Raw genomic sequence first — 21,936 nt, 5'->3', positions numbered from 1 at the left:
TTATCAAGCTATAAAGATGTAACTAGTGGAGTGCCTCAAGGATCAGTCCTTGCTCTTCAATTATTTGATTTGTACTGATGTCCTGGAGAAGGGGGCAGAGTGTAGAGTATGCTCATTTGACATTGACACAAAAATATGTGGGAGGGCATGTTGCAATGAGGATATTATGACTCTGCAACAGGATATAAGTTGGTTGAGCGAGTGGGTGAAAACTTGACAAATGTAGTTTAATGCGGGGAAAGTGCAAGGAATCTAAAGGTTGACTACACTATCCTTCAGTACCTAGATTATTCCCTAATGCTAGAAACTGGGATTAATACAGATGGGTGCCCACTGGTTGGTGTGGATTGTTAGCTAAATGGAGAAAGATTGCAAATGAGTCAAGTACAGAGGGACACAGGTGATCTTGTACATAAATTGCAAAAAGTTAGGCAGCTGCAGCAGGTTAGGAAGGTAAATAGCTTATTGGCCTTTGTTGCAAGATAGTTGGATTTTAGAAATGGAGAAATGTTTACAATTGTACAGGGTACTGATGATGCCACACTTGGAGTACATGTGCAGCTTTGGTCCCCTTATTTAAGAATCTCTACATTGGCATTGGAAGTTGTCCAACTAGGCTGATTCTTAGGATGATAGACTTGCCCTTAGATGGGTGGCTGAAGAGATTAGATCTGTATTCCTTGGAATTTGGAGAATGAGGAGTGGAATTATTAAAATGTGCAAGATTCTGAGGGATGACAGGGTAGATGTTGATGTTTCCACCAGTAGGAGAATTTTGAATGTTGGGATATAATTACAAGATGAGGGATAGTCATTTAAAACTAAAGTGTATGGTAATTTTCTGAGGGTGGTCAATCTCTGGAATTCTCTGTCCCAGACAGTTAGATCATTGGGTGTATTTAAAGAGGAAGTAGACAAATTTTTGAAAGATCAGGAAATCGAGGGCTGTGAGGAACTGGCACAGAGGAGGCCAAGGCAAATCGGCCATGATTATATTTGAATGGTGGGTCAGGTTTGAAGGACCAAGTGACCGATTTCTGTTTGTATTTTCTTTTATGTTCTTATGTTAACTGGATCAGTGTGTTGAAATCCAAGTTGAAAAACAATTTGAAAAAGCAATGAGTGTTGGAAGGAAATGATGTACTGAATTGTGTTAAGGCTGGTCTGCTTCCTGCCATGCCACCTTCGGGCAGGATGTGGAATGCAAACATTGCTGACTTTTTGCACCTGGGAACTGGGCAGTGAGTTTTGGGGAGGCCTGAGCAGTAAGCAGGTCACGTGGTGTCCTTCCTAGGCCCTTGGTGATAGCTTTGACTGGTTATGGTGGGTCCAGAGATTTGCTGTGCCAAAGCATGTGACATTTATTTTAGTTTTCATTTGTCTGACATTCAAAGAGATTATTTATTAGTTGTGTTTCTAAAAAAAAGTCTAAAAAGTTAAGATGACCCTTGTGTTATGGCTGTTCAGGTAACACAAATTTGCCCTTAAAGAATTCACAAATCACTACCCAAAAATTTGAGATATGGAATAAAATTCACTCTCATGGAATTTATGTGGGAAAAAAAATACAATTTTTTTTTCCAACTCTCATTTCTTGACGCATGAGCAGATGACTGCTTTTTCGGAGCACAGGTTGACTGTAATTAGAAACACATTGGAACATTTTATAAATAAATAAAAACAAAGGAAAATAATTTAATGAAAACAGATCATGATGTTGGGGTCATGTGTTAATGTGAATTGAAGATTGGTTATCATAGAGAAGACTGTAGAAACAAATGAATTTTTCTTCCCAGCTAAAATCTCAACCAGTAGAATGCCCAAAAAATCCATCCTTGGCCTTCAATTGTTTACCGTCTGGAGGAGGCTTTGGAGTATGAGATGTCCAAGTTTGCTGATGGCATGAACATAGTTAGGAGTGAATTCTGCAATAGGATGTAGATAGGATGAGTGAGTGGGAATTTAATGTAGGAAACTGCTTCAGCAGGAGGAATCAAAAGTTAGACTATTTAAATGTAGAGAGACTGCAAATGAGTGGAGTACAGGGGACATCCAAGTGTTAATTTGGAACACAGTTGCATGCAGGTGCAGCAATTAATTGAGAAGGCAAGTAGCATATTGGCCTTTATAGCTAGGGGATTGGAATTTAGAAATGGGAAGTCTTGTTACAGTTGTACTGAAATTATATACAAGCATTGGATGCAGTCCAAAAGAGATTCACAAGGCTGGTCTCTGGGATGAGAAAGTTATCCTATCACAAGTGTCTAAAATAATTACACCTGGATATTTGTATGAATACCTACTGAACATTTTTTTTAGAAAAAGTATCCTGTCTCTTTTATTACCATCTCATCAGTTGACTGTTAGCAAAATGATGGAAGATGCCATCAACATTCTTACTAAGTAACCTGCTCACATATGGGTCTAATTGGTTTCAATAGGACCATTTGGCCCCAGACCATCACTGGATGGAATCATATTTTGCACAAAGGAAGATGTTTGTGGTTGTTGGAGGTTGATTATTTCAACCCCAGGATGACACTTTGGAGGTTCTCCAGGAAAATGTCCAAGGCCCAACCTCAGGGTGGTACTCTGATGCAACTAGTAGAGTTGCAGCCTCGCAGCTTGAGTAACCTGGGTTCTGTTTTGACTTGTGTGTCTGTGTGGAAACTGCACATTGTCCTTATGACTGCAAGACTTTTCTCTTGGTGCTCCAATTTTCTCCCACATCCTAATGAAGTCTGATGATTGTGAGGTGAGTGACTTGTCTCCTGAACTGCCCAAGCTTTTCCATCACCTACAAGACACCAGTCAGGAGTAAGATGGTATCTTCATTTGTATAAAAACAACTCGAACACCACTAGATAGAAACCAGGACAAAGTAATCCACTTGATAGCATGACTCTCAACATTCACTCTCTGTGCCTGCAGTGTGAAGCATGTGTAAAATACAGTGCAGCAACTTTGAATTGTAGAGTCGTACAGCACAGCAGCATAGAAATGGGGCCTTTCAGTCCACCATGTCCATGCTAACCTTTTTGCCCATCTACATTGATCCCATTTGCTTACATTAGGACTGTCTCCTCCTATACCTTGCCTATTTAAGTCTCTATGAATGCCTTTTAACCATAATAATTGTATCTGATTTTACCATCACCTCTGGCAATGTGTACTATATATGCCACAAACCTAATGCACTGCAGTTACTTGCCATTGGTTCTTTGACTGTATCTCCCAAATCTCTGTCCTCTACCACAAGAAGGACAAAAGTAGTAGGCAGTGGACTGTCACCATGTGCACATGCCCTTCTCAAGTTTCTGTTGTTTTGGGAAGGAGTTTATTTGTTGTGCCTTTGTTGGTTTCTGATACCCTTGGTTGGAGATATTGGCTATTTCTACTCTTACAAAGCTATATAACCACTTGGGTTGTGAGTTTTCTCTCTTGAACAATACTCTTTCGTTCTAGAATGGGGGACTAAGTGGCAGCTGTAACTGAAGTTGTATTTCTTTTGCTTTGTCTAAACCCTAAACTCCACCCAACAGCTTGTACATTTATCAGAAGGATTGCATTGATTCAAGGTGGTGACTCACCACCATCTTGAAGATGGTTGTTTTTGGGCAGTAAATGCTGTCCTTGTAAGAGATGCCTATGTCCCAAGTAAAAAAAGAATAAATCTAATTTGGGAGAATGCAACCTAAATCTTGCTTTTTATGCTGATCATTAATCTAGTTTAGAACCATAGAACACTACAGCACAGGAAACAGGCCATTTGGCCCTTCTAGTCTGTGCTGAAACGTTATTCCGCTAGTCCTATTTACCTGCACCCAGTCCATAACATAGAACATGCTCTATAATTGAAATTAAGTCACTAATGACTGAATATTATTTTTTGTGATGAAATATCAACCAGTGACCCACCGACTACTGTAAGGTCTATTGGAAAGAGTTCTGGAAGAGAACTATGTCCTCAACTAACAGCTCATCGTCAGCCATGTGCAGATGTCACAAAGAATATGGACAACCATTAACCAATTATATCAAAACTCTCACAAACATCAAATTCAACAACATGTAGATATTTCCCATAACTCCAGAGCAACAGTAGAGCAATCTCACCTGTTTAACTGCCACACATTTGATGGAACATGGTGTACAATAACATTTTCTGGCCTTGTTGGCATTGATGGGACAATATGCATTCAGAATCACTTAATTATTAATAAGGTATTGTAACATAATTTTTCCATAAAACAACTCATTTTTTTTCAAATGAATGCATTGCACCCAAGCTGTCAGATGGCCTTGCCTACCACTGGGTAAGTTGAAGTGGTAGGTATGACAGTGGCCTCTCCAGTTAGGCCCAACTGTGTGAAGAATTTGATTACTTCCACAAATAATTGTCTGCTCATTTCTTCAAGTGAAAAAACTGCTTCACTCAAGTTCAAGTATTCTACCCTGCAAAGATGTAATACATACAGCTGTTTTTTTCACTTTGAGCAAGTGCCTCCCATCAAATGCAATCCAAAATCAAAAAGTGCTGTGAGCTGGTTACTTACCATTGACTTGGTGAAGGGACGAGCCAAGGCAAACAGTAGGGTTTGGTAGAGAATGAAGTTTGAGTAAGACCCAGTAAACGCCAGTAAACATTCTCATATTGGGGAAGAACATATTTTAGCTTGTGGTTGGGGAGCACAATTTTCATGCCACATGAGATTTCTGTTCATTCCAGGGATGACAACTTTGTTTCCAATCCTGCTTCTGTGGTCTTGGTTTTCAGTTTATCTGGATCTTTACTGTAAATCCTGTTCCCTTAAACACAGCCTACATTTGTTCATAAATTGTTCAATATTTGAACTTTAATGAGGTTTATTTCCTGGCACCATGATTTTTGAAATCAAGGCCTTTAGTTGAGACTAAGTGTATTGGAGAGATATTGTATTAAAAATTTTTTTAAATATGGCCTTCTCCATTATATATTATGTTCTGGTTTATTTGTTATTATTGTTAATGTACTCAAGTGCCTTTTGTAGCATTCCTGACACTGAATAAATATCTTAAATTTTAATTTGATTGGATGACCCAGTTTATATTTGCTTTATAAAATCCACTCATTTTTCACACATGCTTTTAACAGTGTAACCTATTAAGTTGTAGGTTAACTTGAATAATAGCAGTTTATTCATTTTGTGTATAACTATCAAGTATAGCTTCACTTGCTGTGTTCAGCCATTGGTGGAGTGTAAATTATAATATTAAACAACTTGCCATCAACAGAACAGGGTTGTTAACTTCCAAGGGACAGCAACAATGAGGCTGAACAGATGCAAGAATTTGATAATGGTTAGACAGGACTGCAAATGTATGGTTCAAGATTGCTTTTAGTGGTGACACAGTGAAGGAAAGAAAATACTTGTAACATTTTTAGCTGGTTTTGTTTTATTTCAATCATATAAAATGGATAACATTCGCAGCCACTTGACCTAATAAGTGTATATTATTCATTAGTAGCATCCTTCCCACTGTACTTCTTCAAACCCCAGCAGTGGGTATTAAACTATATATCTGTACTCCAACTCTTCCACCAAGAACAAATATCTTCAGTTTGCAATGTGGTATCGCCAGCAAAATGTACTTCCTGATCTCTTTCAGCAATTTTAAAGGAACATTTCCTCCAGGATACTCTGGTTCACTAATTTCCATCAACATCCATGCTGCTATCACATCCAGTCAAAGGATATACTGCAACTGCACTTTCACCTTATTTAATGCATTCCATTCACTGCTCACTGTAGTGGTCATTGTGGAAACCAAATGCAGAATAAATGAATGACATGCAGAGCAGCTGTTTGATCTGCAAATACAAACCCATGTTAACCAGTTTCCCCTCACTTAAGCTGCTCCATTTCAGAACAATGCACACAAAATGCTGGAGGAACCCAGCAGGTCAGGAAGTATCTATTTCAGAGCTGTTTTCAGCTTCTTAAAAGCCTAATGCCTGTTTAAGAAACAAACACCTTGTCTTAAGACTAGGCATATTACAACTTTCTGGATTCGACATTATTTCAGCAGTTCTAGCATATTTATTATGACATCTCCAGCACTCATGATTTTGCCAGGAATTTCAGATGTGTATTTGTCTTCTATTTATAGCTCCCAAATATTTATCCTTCATTATTCACTAATGCTTTTATCATCCCATTGACCTGGGATGATCCCATTGACCTTTACTTAATCTCTTCTGCGATCCATCCTTTCTTCATTCTCTTATCCACTCCCTTTTTCAGTATTTTTAAAACTCACTTTGCTATTGATTGCTATTGGAAATGTTAGAAGTAATGTTAACGATTTTCTTTCGACAGATGCTGCCTGACCTGAGTATTTCCAGCATTTCTGCTTTATTTCCCATTTCTAGCATATTATATTTAGATCTTAGTGTACCATGCACCAATCATGAATGAATTTCAATTGCCTGACCTTGATTACTACACTAGGGGTATAGCTAATATTACCAAATTCCAGTGCAATCGTTTGCTGAAAGCAGTAGGTGATAATCTTAGACGTCAACCTCAACCCTGTTTGCACGGTTGCAGCAGAAAGTGTTTTCTTTTGTGTCCAGATACTTGCATTTAAATTTGCTCTCACAGCATGATATCAGATTTAATTAATACTGGAAAGACCCATAATATCTGCCAATAATTTTTAAACATTGAAATGATTGCCTAAGATGATATCTCTATACTTCAATGGGATATTGATTGATGAAAGTTTATCAGAAGAACTTTTGTCATCTTGAAATCCATAGGTGAGATTGAACATGGCTTTATTCATTCCAGATATTCAAATAAAAGAAGAAGAAGATGACTCCGAATCCTGGCAACTAGCATCACAGCCTTCTACGGTGACTAATGTGGGAAATGCATCAGTCCTTGGTTCTGGTGAGTTAGCACAAGTATCTGTGAACCTGGATGAGGATGCAAATGACCAGCAGTATCAACCAGGAAAACGACTCCGCCGAGTTGCATGTACCTGTCCTAATTGTAAGGACGTCTTGGGAAGGTATGCTTATGTTTAATACAGTATCTTTTATTTGTTACATTGAAATTCTCTTTCCCCCTTGCCTGCTTCATTGCCATGCTCACATTTCTGGACCAACACTGCAGAATTTTATTAATTTGTTTTGGAAATTAGCCATTCGCTGCTTTAGAATTATTTGGCCTTACTAGAAAGTCCACAATGAATTAATTAATTTGGTCTTAACTAATGTTTGATTGTGTAGTCAAATTATCACAGACACAAGTGTTGGTTTTTGTCTGAGAGTTTAATTTTTTTCCTCTAAATATTTTTGATGTACCTTTTAAAATTTGCCATTCATAAAAAGATTTTAATGTGATTGAACATCTATTGTTGGTGATATCTATTGGTTGGTGCTGAATTAAATTATCTGGAGGGTGCATTTTATGAGGGTGTGTTTTATTTGCCTTTTGATTCAGAATTTATAGAGATAATAGGTGCTTTCTTCCAAGAAGGTGAAAATCCTTACCCTGAATGAGTTATATTGCATTGGCTAAACTTGGTTATTTGCAAATTTAAAATTTGGCTACTGTACAGGACTTTAAAAATTATATTTATGGAAGTTAGATTTCCAGCTTTTGGCTTTTCAAAATGTAAATTGAATGCAAATTGGCCGTTGCATCTAAATTGAAATGTAAATATTTTTAATAACATTTTTGTCCTCTTTAATCATCAATCTTAATTTTGTTTATTTTGCATGGACTTGTAGAAAATTCAGAATGCGACATTGTATATAGAATGCTTAAATCTGAACTTCAAATCAATTTCTAGCAGTTTGGAATACAGCTCTGCTTAAACTGTCACAAGGGCCAGCTCCTTTTGAGATCTAAAGTTTTATTACTTACATAAAATATTCAGTTTTGCAATTCCTTTCTAAACTCACAATTCACGAGTTACAAGAGCATTCAACTTGTGTAATCCATGTTAGTTCAATGGAAAACCAATCCAACTAATCCCATTACCCTATCCCTCCCACAGCTGTTAAAGATTTTGCTTTGAAGTATTTAACCAGTACTCTTTGGAACAGCATGATTTGATCTGCTCCCACCACCCTTCCTTTTAGTGCATTCTGACCCTTCATGATTTTAAATGCATCTATAAGTTCTCAAAATTATACAACACAGAAATGGGTCCTTCAGTCCACCATGTCCGCTCCAACCGTTTTACCAATCTACACTAATCCTGTTTGCCCAAATTGGGACTGTGTCTTTTCATGCCTTGCCTATTTAAGTGTTTGTCTAAATGCTGCTTAAACTGAGTAATTGCACCTGATTCTACCACCTCTGGCAGCACATTCCAGATATCAACCTGTCTGTGTATATTTTTTAAAAAAGCTTTCCTCTTAGATCCCCTTTACAACTCCTTACTCTGCCCTTTCCCTCTTGTTTTTGATATCCCTACCATGACAAAAAGATTTTGACTATCTACCCTATGAATGCTTCTCATAATCTTGTATATCTCTCCTCTGCTCCAAGGAAACAACCCCGGTTTCTCCAATTTATGCAGTTTACTGTGGTTCCCCATCCCTTAAGTCATTATAATAGAATGTTCATGCCACTGGTCATTCCCAAATAAGTCCAGTCCCAAGTTTCTCTTATTATCCTTCCGTCCTTGCTGTTGTACAGTCTCCACTTCACCTATCAGTTGGGCTTTCTCTAGTAAGGCCGCCTTCACCTCCACTGTCCCTCAAGGGTCAAGCTTGCCTTGTCTCAGCTCTTCTGTAATGGAAGCATTTCCAGACAAAGGGACAGTTTCTACATGTGCAGTAGTAAAACCCAACTTGCTGCACCTTTCTCAACACTTAGGCAGTATTTGTGCATTTGGCTTGAGGAGTTCTGGGTGAGTTGTAACTTCATGCAGATAAACATCAGAATGATGGAAGTGCTCATTTTTTGCCCCAACTGTGAACTCCATCCATTAATTTTTTGGCTGATTCCACACAACCTCACTGGCTAGTTGAATTCCAAGCTGAGCCTTGATCCTGGTTGCTATCGATTACAAATAGTTGACACTGCACATTCATTTATTGCTAGAAAACTATTCTAGACTCCGTAAAGCAAACAAAGTTCCAGAAGAACTTGACGGGTTGGGCAGCATCTGATTGGTAGAGTGTGGAAGCATTTCATTGTCAATGTTTCAGATTAATGAACCTTTATCAGAACTAGAAACTATGCTTGTTTTCTCACTTTTCAAGGTATGAAGTGTTATTGATCTGAAAGATTAATTCTGTGTCTCACTCCAGGTGCTGTCTGACCTACTGAGTGCTTCTGGCATTTTCTGTTTTTGTTTTAGGTTCCTAGCATCTGCAGATATTTGCTCCTATTACCCTGACTCCAGTGCCCCTCCTCTCACTACTTCAGTCATCCAAAACCTTTGTCCCTCTTTCAGGGACTTCTAAAGTCCCATTCTGCTGTTCAAATCCTTCCATGTTTTCACAGCCGGAAGCGCGACGACACGTATGGGCTCCCCCCAGAACACTCTATGCAAAAGATGTATTTCACTGTGTGTTTCGCTGTATGTGTGACTAATAAAGATATTATATTTCTCATCTCAATTCTCCTTTAACTCTGTTCCTCCATTTAAAATGATGATATGGCTTCAACTGTTTAGGGCCTTATCAGATCTTTTAATCTCATATCCTTTGACTTGGCGCCTATTTTTCCTCAGATTTTTTTCCTATATCGAAGACAAAATCATGTTTAATGTCCATCATTCTGGCCATCAATCTGAATTTTTTATATCCGTTCTATATCTTTAGGGTGTAGAAGAGGTTCACCAGGGATGTGCCTGGATTGGAGAGTATTAGCTATAAGGAGAGATTTGACAAACTTGAATTGTTTTCTGTAGAGGGTTGGAAGCATAGGGACATGCTGATAGAAGTATACAAAAGTATGCAAGGCATAGATAGAATATGTTTTATGGTGGAAATGTCAAATACTAGAGGGCATAGCTTTAAGCTGAGAGGGGGAAAGTTTAAAGGAGACTTACGAGTCAAGTTTTATTTCAACACAAAGTGATAGGTACCTGGATCGTGTTGCCAGGATGGGTTGTGGAAGTAGATATGATAGCGGCATTTAGACAGGCACATGAACAGGCGGGGCATAGCGTGATACAGATCATGTGCAGGCAGATGGGATTAGTTTAACTTGGCATTTTGGTCAGTATAGACATTGTGGGCTGAAGGGTCTTCCTGTGCTGCACTGTTCTATGTTGATGTAAGTAAATTTGCTCGAGGTATACACAATAGATATCTGAATTTCAGTATTTTTATATAATGTAGTTATTTTGGATATTTAAAAGGCTGGCTATATAATCCTAAGAGATGTAAAATAATGTGAGTAGCAGTAATTTCAGAATAATTGCACAATTCGCAACAATTCTAAATTTTAAAAAAATCAGATTGCAGAAACAAAGGATTGTGCTCTCTGTGCACTATTGGTTTGCAAAACATCCGGAATATTTTCTTGGAAGCTGCCATGTAATGTTTTTAGAAATAGTTATCAAATTGATTTCAATTGCTGTTGCTGTTTAATTCAATTGCCTTTAAATCTACAGGAGGTTTTAAAATTATATTAAACATATACAGAATTCAAAGAAAAGGACTGAAATGTGTCCATAATATTTGAATTTATTTCTTTTCCCCAGATCCTCCAGTAACTTGGGCAAGAAGAAGCAGCATATATGCCATTTTCCAGGTTGTGGAAAGACCTATGGAAAAACATCCCACCTTAGAGCTCATCTTCGCTGGCACACAGGAGAACGACCCTTTGTGTGTAACTGGGTGTTTTGTGGAAAACGGTTCACTCGCAGTGATGAGCTACAGCGTCACAGAAAAACACACACAGGTCATATTCATATTTCTGCCTTTCTAAGATAATGATATAGTAGAATTTCATACATCTTGACCTAAGTTACTGTTCGTACCTTGTGAATTCTGACTTTGAGGTTGTAATGAGAGCTAGGTTTTACAGTTCTTTTACAAGCACTATTATACATGCAATACAATGGCTCAACATCATAAATAATGCTTCCAATTTCCAGCATCTGTTTTTTTGATTTTCATAAGCTAAGAGTATTTTTCTAATTAGATTATTTACGTTACTTGAGTAGCTGCAGTGCTGATGACTAATAAGGTTGTATTTCAGTGAAGGGTGTTAAAAATATTTAATCTAATGGCAGGAGCTAGTGAAGTCCCTCCAGGATGAAAAAGGATCAATTTATTCCAACTCCTTGTTTTCTATGTGATAGGCAGTTATCAATCCATGCTAATGCACTTCCTCCAATACCATGGGCTTTTAATTTATGCCCCAGCTTCCTATGTAGCACCTTGTCAAATGCCTTTGGAAATGTAAATACATTACATCTATTGGTACCCCTCCATCAGCTCCTCCTGTCACATCCTTAAAGAATTCAGGCAAATTTGTCAAATATGATTTACCTTTCATAAAACCATGTTAACGTTTTGATTATATTCAGTTTTCCTAAATAGTTATTTCCTCATTGATTACTGACTCAAGCATCTTGCCAACAATGGATGTTAAACAAACTCGTCTGTGGTCCCCTGCCTTTTTTTTTGAAGAAGGGAGTCACACTGGTTCTTTTCCAATCTTCTGGTACCCTCCTGAATTTAGCGAGTTTTGAAAAATTTTAACCAATGGGTTCACTATCTCTGCAGCCACCTCTTTTTAAAACCCTCATATTCCATCCATCAGGTCTCAGCAGTTTGTCCACCTTTAGCCCTGTGAATTTCTCTACTACTCCGTCCCTTGTGATTGGGACTTTTACAACTTCCTCCCAGTTATTTGAAATTAGTCCTTCTGTTACTTTTGGGATATTTGCAGCGTCCTCCACAGTGAAGACTAATGCAAAAAAAATTGATTAGACATATCTTCCATTTGTTTCCTGCTAATAATTAACCAGTGTAGTTCTCTAGAGTCTCATATCTGCCTTAGCTGCTGCTTTCCTTTTTGTATGTTCAGAGATGCAATGAAAATGACTGCTGATCCAAGCAAAATGGGTTGACCAAAAAAGCACTTTTGTTCAGGAGGTTATTGGAATGGTTGAGAACTTGAGGTTGGGGCCAAGTATCTGTTGGGATGTGTGCCAGGGAGGGTTCCAAAAGAAGAAGATGCAGGAAAGGCTGTGACTAGGAAGTGGCTGTGGGAGTTGATTTTAGCACTGGAAAATTTAGACATAGGGAGGTGTGATTCCATGGATGGTTTGAACTCAGATGACACACTTTTAAATATTACTTAGTTGGGGGACCAGCACCTTTTAAATGAAAACAGTGATGATAGGAGAGAGAATAGACTATAGGCAGTAAAGTTTGGTGGTTGATCAACCAGGTGGTGTCGTTATAAAGGTGGAAATGAATCTTTTGGCCTAAACTGGAACAAAATTGGTCGGGGAGGAATTGGTGTAGTAACATTTAGCGTGGAGTCATTTAAACACTGAGGTGGGACCTATTCAGATTTAACCACAAGTGGTGGTTGGAAAGAGTACAGGTGTTATGGCAGGGTCCTGACGTGTGTACTCACATTTGGGTGGACAAAGTGGTATCTTAAAGTGGTCTTGTTATGACCATGTAGAACATGCAGTCATGACAATACTTGCAGTGGGAAAAATAAAGGAGAAATTTTGCTAGATGTTTTGGCTGCACTTGCACAAGCTGATTACTAATATATGGGTGATGTTACCAAAAGGTGTTGTGCAAGTCCAGAAGACCAGAAGTCAAGCACAGATCACTGGGAAATTCCTGAATTTATGACATCATGGGAATATAACTCGAAATCCTACCTAACCACAAAATGGAGGAGATGGTTGGGGGAAGATAAATGTGGTTAATTGTGTCAAAGGCTGCACAGAAAAAAAGACTGCACTCTGATCGCAATTAAAAATTGACACTTCTGATTTATTAGGGTGGCTTGTGTTTTGGAAGGGGCATAAATCTTTTGGAATTTTAATTGAGCTGTAGGATGGGTATGGTAGAGAACCGGAGAAGGGTAACATACTGAAGGATTTTGAAAAGGAAGTTGGAGACGATGCAAAAGTTTGCAAGGAGAAAGGGGTGTATATTTTTCTATGGGAGTTATTTTTAGGAGTTAATGAATGTGTCATTTGAATATGAGGGACAGAAAAGCAGATTGGGTAGTTAATAATTTAGAGAAAGCAAGATGTAGTCTATGCTGATGATTTCCAAGAGCTTGAGAATGAGAGAGAGAAAAATAGAAAAACAAATTCACGCTGAAGAATTGGAGTACTTGACAACAGAGAAGAAGCAGAAACAACTGAAAAGTTGATGTCTTTTTGAGTTCTTTATTGTGTGTTTACAATAAAGGTAAAAAGGAAAGAGATTTAAGAAGGAAGTTGGTATTGGGGCAAAAACCACAAGGCACATCTTGTATTTTCCAGAATGCTTCTGGTGTGAGATTCTATTTCAAATATTTGATCCCTGTGTTGGGATAGTTAAGAGTAGATTCTGAGATGGAAGTTTGAGGGTTTTCTGGGAATCTAAAGTTATCCAAATTTTGGCATTTCTAATTGACATTTTATTTCTATTCCTGGAAATTAATTTAAATTTTCTGTGTTATGTATTTTTGAAGAAGGTGAAAATCTGAACAATAGGATAGAATGTGCAAAAAGTGTTGATATTTGCATAAAGTTTTCACAAATTTTAAAATCACTGTTAATGGATAATTTGTGTAAATATGAATAGTTTACCAAAAGACAATCAGATCTTGTTTCTCATATTTCAAGTTTGTTTTAAAATGATTGCATGATAATGTTGTATTGTTGGAAATGGCAGGTCTACAGTAAATGATCGTGCTTTGTGGTCTGGCATTTTTGTAACTTGCCCAGAATTTTTATTTGAAAGTTATTCCCTCATTTCATTCAGATCCTGACATTGCCCTACTGTAACATTTACGTAAGTTGGGACTGGAATATTATTTTTCACTCGATGTCTGCATTTCATTGTGTTTTTTTAAATGAATAGTTTAATAAGGCTTGACAGTTCACATTCTTTGTGGAGAGTCATAGAGTACTACAGCGCAGCAACAGGCCTTTCGGCCCATCTAGTCCATGCCTACCTGATCTTCTGCCTAGTCTCATCTAACTGCACCCAGACCATATCCCTCCAAACCCCTCTCATCCATGTACCTATCCATACCTCTTAAATGTTACAATTGAACCCCCATCTACCACTTCTGCTGGCAGCTGGTTCCACACTTGCACCACCCTCTGAGTGAAGAAGTTCCCCCTCAGATTCCCCTTGTATATTTCACCTTTCACCCTAAACCTATGTCCTCTAGTTCTTGTCTCACCCAACCTTGGGATAAAGCCTGTATGCATTCACCCTATCTATACCCCTCATAATTTTGTATACATCTATGTAGTGCAAAGACTTGCAATATAATAACTAAAATCTGAGGGCAAATGTTTGGATTCTGGTAGTGTTGATCAGTTTTTCTTGAAGTTTTCAAGGAAGGTTAAAAGACTATACAGGCCATTCCCATGTTATGCTTACCCGATCTATGAACACCTGTGCATATAATTGAGCTCCCATGTTATTAAATTCAAAAGGATGGTATGCTATCAATTGTTCATGCCTACAATTGGCAGCATTAGCTTCCTCTCTCTCTACTTTTAATCTTTGATCTTATCAGTCTTGTGTGCTTTTCATGCCATTCAATACCATATTGAGTGATTTTTTTTGTGTGTATGTTCTGATTCATGGACAAAATTGAACTGTGGACAGCAGTAAAAATGGAATGTGTTTGTTGCCTGGTTTGGCCTGTACAGTGAAAGTCCAATCTGCTATCCAATTATTTCGATATTCTGATGGTTTTGGCATCTGGCTCAGTAGATGCTGTTTGCAATTTCCACTCATTGGATCCTTGGTTTCCATGTTCCCTGACCACTCCCCAGGGTCACTGAGATATTAGTGTGTAACAACTTTGAACTTAAAGTATCTTGGAGTTTTAAAATAACGTCCAATAATCTGGAACATTTGCTAACCTGGCACACTAAAGTCCCAGGCGTGCCGGATTAATGGAATTTTTTTGTACTGCTAATTCAGCAGAGTTCCAGCAGCAGAGTTGAAATTGACTATTGGTGTTAAAGTTCTGTTATAGGAGCCATGTAAATAATGGGATACAAGTATACAGAGAATGTTCATTAAAAATGTTCATTATTGTTGTGCTTGAATCCTGGAAATCCCTCCCCAACAGCAGTGTAAGAGTACCTTTACAAGAAAGTTCAAGGTTATAGCACACCACCATCTACCTCATCGAAGGAAGTTAGAGATGGGCAATAATGCTCGGCTTGCCAGTGATGTCAAAGTCGTGAAAATCAATTTTTTTAAAATGCCTTTTTTGTAATATAATGATGCATATTCAGCCCAACTAGTTTTTCCCAGTTGTTATGAATCTTGCAAAGAGAAATGGAACAAATATTGTGTTTATGCCAGTATCTAACTTGTTCAGATTGAATATAACAGAACAAATCTTCCAGTACCCTGTCCCAATAATTTGCCTCATTTCCTGCATTAAAAGAATGCTATTGTGATGTTTCTTCATTTCACATTGTAGCTTGGTGAGTGAAATTGCCAACTTTGTATGAAATATTGTCTTCGATCAGCACTCAGTACAGATACTTGCATTTGCACAGTTTGAAATGAGTTTGAAACTAGATTGAAGAGTTGAAAGACAAATATTTTTCACAATTTTAACCCTGCATTTTATTTGTGTGGATTTTATTTTGGCCTATTAACCTAAAAGAAATGGGGTTTGTATGTTTATCGAAGACAATTATGCCAGTTGATTCCCTAATCTTTGGAAAAGCTGTATTGCAGGTATAATTGAACTATAGCGTACTTATAATTTATTTATTAGTTAAGCTGTACATTTTAACCTTTTTTTGCATTTAATTTTGTGTTTAAACAGCAAAGTTCATAGTAATTTGGAAAAAATGGTGAATCACAGAGGTTTCCATGAAGATTGTGAATTTGGAAGAAAGTTGATACAACATTGCCATAGGTTGAAAGTTACTATGGAATAGTAATTATGCAGGCAGGAATTTAAGTTACAAGACTTAGTATATTGTGAGGTAACATTTCGATCAAGAATAAATTTGTTTCAGTTATTCAGTAAAGCCAGCTGCAGAAGATTTTGTTCTCATTTATTTTATACATGAAACAAGAGTCTACTTTGTACACAAGTGCAGAGAACATTTACAAGGATGCTGCCAGGCCTGAATTATGGGGAGAGACTAGGTAGGCTAGGACTTCATTCCTCGGAACGGAATGTAGGAGATTGCGGGGTGATCTTTGGAGGCGTACAAAATGCTGAGGGGTATAAGAAGATACATAGTCTTTTTCCCAGGGTAGGGGAACTGAAAAGCTAGAGGGCATAGGTTTAAGGTGAGAGGTGAAAGATTTAAATAGAATCTGAGGGATAACTTCATGCAGAGGCTGGTGTGTATAGGGAATGAGCTGCCAGAGGAAGTGGTTGAGATGCGTACAATAATAATGTTTAAAAGACATTTAGATAAGTACATGGATAGGAGGGTTTTAGAAGGATATGGGACTAGTTTGTTGGGCACCATGGTCAGCATGGATGAGTTGGGCTGAAGGGCCTGTCTACATTGCTGTATTACTCTGACTCTGCCTTTGTAAATCTTCAGATTTTAGGCATGTCATTGGGCATGTTTCCTACATCACAAAAGTGACAATTTAAGAGTATTATTTTGCCTCCAAAATACTCAATACAATGAAAAGTGCAAGTATGTCTTTCAGAGATTTGTGATTTTTGTGTTTTTTTTTTTATTCCACCTCCCCCCCCCCCCCCACATTACCTGTAGGTGAGAAAAAATTTGTCTGCCCAGAATGCTCCAAGCGCTTTATAAGAAGTGACCATCTTTCAAAGCACATTAAAACACATCAGAACAAGAGGGGCAACCTTTCCAGCCATAACAGTGCAGCTATATCATCAATGGAAGTGACATCTGCCTCAGATGTTGGTATCCTTGCAACAGGAGGAACTATTATGTCACCTGTAATAGCAAACATTCAGCAGGGTCATATGGAAGGGATTGGAACTGATCATTCTGATGGTGCAAGTACTGAAGAAATGTTGCATAATACCGATATACAGTTAGTCACAATTGGTGGGGATGACTGTATGGACTAAAATTTATAGAGAAACGATGTGTTAGTGATTTTATAAAAGAGCAAATGGCTAGTAAATTTTATGCTTTTTCTGCAGTCTTTTTATCAGTGTGATAAAATTTCATCTATTATGGAAAAGTGACATGTCACTAAAATGCCTTATTTTCTATGTATTTGTAATACAGTATTCATAACTATTGAACACTGGCAATGTTGCATGTACATTTTGCAGATGCTCACCACATGTAGCAATTTTCAAATATAGCACTCATAATAGATTATAAACACAGGAAAATAGCTATGCAAGACTGATGGGGGATTCTTGAAAATTAAGATTTGGGGTTGATGCAGTCCAGAATGGGAAAGTTAATGGTATGTACATCTTGAACACAATTTATTGTGATATATCTGTTTTCTATTAAATTTCGTAGCAATTTTCTAATTCGCGCATTGCATTTTCTGATATAATAAGCATATTTCAAACATAAAAGGGTCACTGATGGTCTCATTCTATAAGGTGATTAGTAAACTAGCTGTTTGTCAGTTCAGTGTCAAAGTACGCATTTCCGTGTGTTACTAAGCTCTTTATAAAAGAGGAATATTGTAAAAATGGGAACTGAAGTCTTAATCTATTTTTTCAATTTATTAAAAGCCATTTTTTGCTAATGTTAAGGATCATCTGCCAAATAACTGTTGATTATATTTAACCTTGAAGTTACAAAGTGGCTACTAAATGAAGCTCCTTTGACACTTTGCAGATCCTTATGCATCTACCCTTTGTAATTTTCTATATTCAAGTTTTTACCTTAACTATTTGTTGCGCATATATATAAATATATATATTCAGTTTGTATTTTTATTATGTATTTGTTAAGGCTACAGAGGTATTGCTTAACTATTTAATCTTGATCATCATTTCCGCACCATAGAAATGGGGATAAAGATGCTTCCATTTGACATTTATTTCTTTCCAAACCGCTGATGTGCAGTGCTATTAAAAATTGCAGCATTTTTCCCCAGGATATACTAGCAACATCTTGTGCCAGTTTTTAAAGTACTGAATCACCTCATAGTTTGTACCCTTTTGAAATTTATTTTTAACTGTCTTGTCCTTTTTGTAATGAAATCAATTGTGCAGAATAAACATTCAGATTGCAATATAAACCGGCTTTGATGAACCAAATTGTGGTTTCATTACTTTTATTTTGGTTCTTAGCGCTTGAACCACTACTATGAAGGGATTATCAGTGTCACATGATTTAACATTATTCTTTAGGTAAAATAGTATTGTGTGCATAAAAACACAACTATACGATGAAATGTTTATATGATGAGTCTATTGATCATTGTTTCCATTTTTAATCCAGTTACTCTTTAGTATGTGTGATATGATTATCCAGAACTCTCTCCAAAAAGATATACATTGTACCTCGGCATAGGACTTGAGACCTCCTGAGGATTTTCCCACAATGAGAATTGCAGTTTATGTAATTCCTTCCTTAAAGTTTTTTTTTGCTCATCACAAAAATGTTAAGTTGTATTGGAAATATGGCCCTGAAACTAAGATGTGTTATATGTGCAAGTGCCAACAGCTGAGGTAAAGTGTGTTCATGTGAAAATAATGGATAGTGCCGTTCTGTAGTAATTGCTTTTTAAAAAAAAACAACTTTTTGTTAATGTTTTAAAAGGGTTGAGCAACTTTCTTTGCATTTGGAGCTAATTTAGATCATTCTTCCTACCTCTTCCACCTTTCCCTTTCCCTCCCAAAAAAGTTAGGTGTTCTTTGAAACAATGATGAAACTTGATTTTAAAATTCAATAAAAATATATACATACCGTGTGGAAATTGTGTCTAGGGTTACATGTTCCTTCCAAATGTATAAATATAAATTAAAATGCTAATAAAGTAAGATTATACTATCAATAAATCGCTGAGCTTATTTAAATTTCATCAATATTCAGCTATTAAAAGTTGAATTGTATTTTGTTTTCTCCCAAAGAGTATGCTAACTACAATTATGATGTGTGCAGTAACCATTTTTTTTAACCTTTGATGCCAAAGTCAGATGGGAAAAGAGCACTATAAAATTGTTTCCCAATGGTGTCCTATGAACATCTGAAACTGGATATGTTATTTAAATTGCTGTCCCTATTAGCCTAGGTGTGCATGCTGCTTTTATTTTTATGAAACTTTGTTTCTTTTCCAAAGATTGCTCTCCAAATTTGAGATTCTCACATGCCAACTGTGCAGTCACTCTGGAGAAACTTCATTGTTTTGGAAAAATGTAATTTCTCAGGTTTGTGTTCATCACAAATGATGCATGCATGTTTTGGACATCAAACTACTGTGTAACAAACCAGGTTAACTTCTGATACCACTTTGGTTCTCCTACGACATTTTTATCTGACTATTGTGAAACAGCAAGGGAGCAAATGATACAAACTTGGAAAAATAGGAGCACTTAAGGGAAAGTAAGCCATTTTGAAATATGGAAGAATAAGTATCAAAAATATGAAACTTTAAATTATGAAACATTGACTATGATAGCATTTAAGTTGGACCTAGTGAATATTCTTTGTCAAACTGGAAAACTTGAGTAGCAAAATGTCTATCTAATAGAGCTGCTGCCATACAGTGCTGGTGACCTGGGTTCAGTCTTAATCTCTGCTGTCTATGTCGGGTTTGTACATTCTCATTATAATTGTGGATTTCCTCTGGGTGCTCCACTTTCCTCCCTCGTACCTAAGATGTGGGGTTGATAGGTTAATTTGCCATTGTAAATTTCCCCTTGTGTGTAGATTGAGTGGTTAAAATCAGGGGGTGTTAAGGGAAATGTGGAGAGAAGAAAATGGGATTAATCTGAAAGGGTGCCAGATGGTCAGCATGGATTTGATGGGCCACGGGGTCTGTCTCTGTGCTTTATGACCACATGAGTACTAAAGGCAAAAAACAGATCCGAAGCTTGAGCAATTGCTCCTGTTTTATTCCTACTTTTTTTTAACCTGGAAGATGTACCAGAAAGAATCAGCCACATAATGATTTTTTTTCTTTTACAATATTAATGATACACAAAATAATTTTTGCATATTAGGATTTAATGCACTCAATGATGAAGTTAGTTTAAATCTGAATTAGATTTCATTTCCAGCATTTCAGTCTTGCAAGTAATTCAAGTAGGAAGTCTTGTGCTTTTGACTTTTTTGCACCTTTTTGGAATTGACTGTTGTCACATGCACTGAGGTACAGTGAAAAGTTTGTCTTGCATACCGTTCGTACAGATCAATTCATTACACAGCACATTGAGGTAGTACAAGGTAAAACAATAACAATGCAGAATAAAGTGAAACAGCTACAGAGAAAGTGCAATGCAGGTAGACAATAAGATGCAATGTCATAATGAGGTAGATTGAGGGGTCAAGAGTCTGCCTTATCGTACTAGGGAACTGTTCAATAGTCTTATAACAGCAGGAATAGAAGCTGTCCTTGAGCCTGGTGGTACATGCTTTCAGGCTTTGGTATCTTCTGCCTGAGGGGAGGGGAGAGAAGAGAGGATATCCAGGGTGGGTGGGGTCTTTGATTATGCTGGCTGCTTTACCGAGCAGGTGAGAAGTATAGACAAAGTCCATGGAGGGGAGGCTGGTTTCCATGATGTACTGACCTGTGTTCACAACTCTGCAGTTTCTTGCGGTCACAGGCAGACCAGTTGCCATACCAAGCTGTGATGCATCTGGATAGGATGCTTTCTATGGTACATCTATAAAAATTGGTGAGGGTCGATGGGGACATGCCAAATTTCTTTAGTCTCCTGAGGAAGTAGAGATGCTGGTGAGATTTCTTGGCTGTGGTGTCTATGTCTTTAGACCAGGATAGACTCTTGGTAATGTTCACTCCTAGGAACTTGAAGCTCTCGACCTTGGAACCGACAGGAACATTGTACTGCCCCCTTCCTGAAGTCAATGACCAGCTCTTGCTGACATCGAAGGAGAGGTGGTTGTTATGACACCATGTTACTAAGTGTTCTATCTCCTTCCTGTACTCCGACTCATCATCATTTGAGATACGGCCCACTACAGTGGTATCATCTGCAGACTTGGAGATGAGTTAGAGTAGAATCTAGCCACACAGTCGTGAGTGTAAGGGGCTGAGGACAGAGCCTTGTGGAGCACCAGTGTTGAGAATAATCATGGTGGAGGTGTTGCTGCCTATCCTTACTGATGGTGGTCTTGTCGGTCAGGAAGTCAAGGATCCAGTTGCAGAGGGAGATGTTGAGTCCCAGCTCTGAGTTTGGTGATGAGTTTGCCTGAAATTATAGTATTGAGGGTGGAGCTGTAGTCAATAAACAATAGTCTAACATAAGTGTCTTCACTGTCCAGATGCTCCAGAGGTGAGTGTACGGCCAGGCAGATGGTATCTGCCATAGACCTGTTTCAGCGGTAGGCATTTTCAACTCGATGTTCACATTGTACCTAAAGTAACTGCTGATACTGTGGCAAGGACAGCAATGGTTATCAGGATTAACACAGGGATCTTGATTAGCTGGGCTGAGGAATGAATGGCAAATGGAGTTTAATTCAGATAAGTGTGAGGTGTGTTTTGGGAATATAAATGAGGGTAGGACTTTCACAGTGACCAGTGGGGCCCTGGGGAGTGTTGTAGAACAGAGGGACCAAGGAATACAAGTACATGGTTCCCTGAAAGTG

The 21,936-nt window shown here is 37.7% G+C and overlaps 1 protein-coding gene across 3 annotated transcripts in view; it reads left to right on the top strand.

Moving 5' to 3' along the window:
• LOC127572694 (transcription factor Sp3-like) overlaps positions 1-19,157 on the top strand; it is a 40,016-nt gene extending 20,859 nt beyond the window's left edge. For 2 of the 3 annotated variants that reach the window (XM_052020233.1, XM_052020227.1), the window contains 3 exons: positions 6,834-7,056; positions 10,717-10,916; positions 16,930-19,136. In XM_052020233.1, coding sequence (XP_051876193.1) covers positions 6,834-7,056; positions 10,717-10,916; positions 16,930-17,258 — 752 coding nt within the window. In that variant the 3' untranslated portion in view covers positions 17,259-19,136. Of the gene's footprint in view, positions 1-6,833; positions 7,057-10,716; positions 10,917-16,929 lie in introns of all 3 variants that reach the window. The other variant, XM_052020218.1, reaches the window with a different exon arrangement.
• The last annotated feature ends 2,779 nt before the right edge of the window (positions 19,158-21,936 follow it).

Source organism: Pristis pectinata, chromosome 1 (assembly GCF_009764475.1).
Source record: "Pristis pectinata isolate sPriPec2 chromosome 1, sPriPec2.1.pri, whole genome shotgun sequence".
Taxonomy (NCBI): domain Eukaryota; kingdom Metazoa; phylum Chordata; class Chondrichthyes; order Rhinopristiformes; family Pristidae; genus Pristis; species Pristis pectinata.
This window is presented reverse-complemented; position numbering and strand designations above follow the sequence as displayed.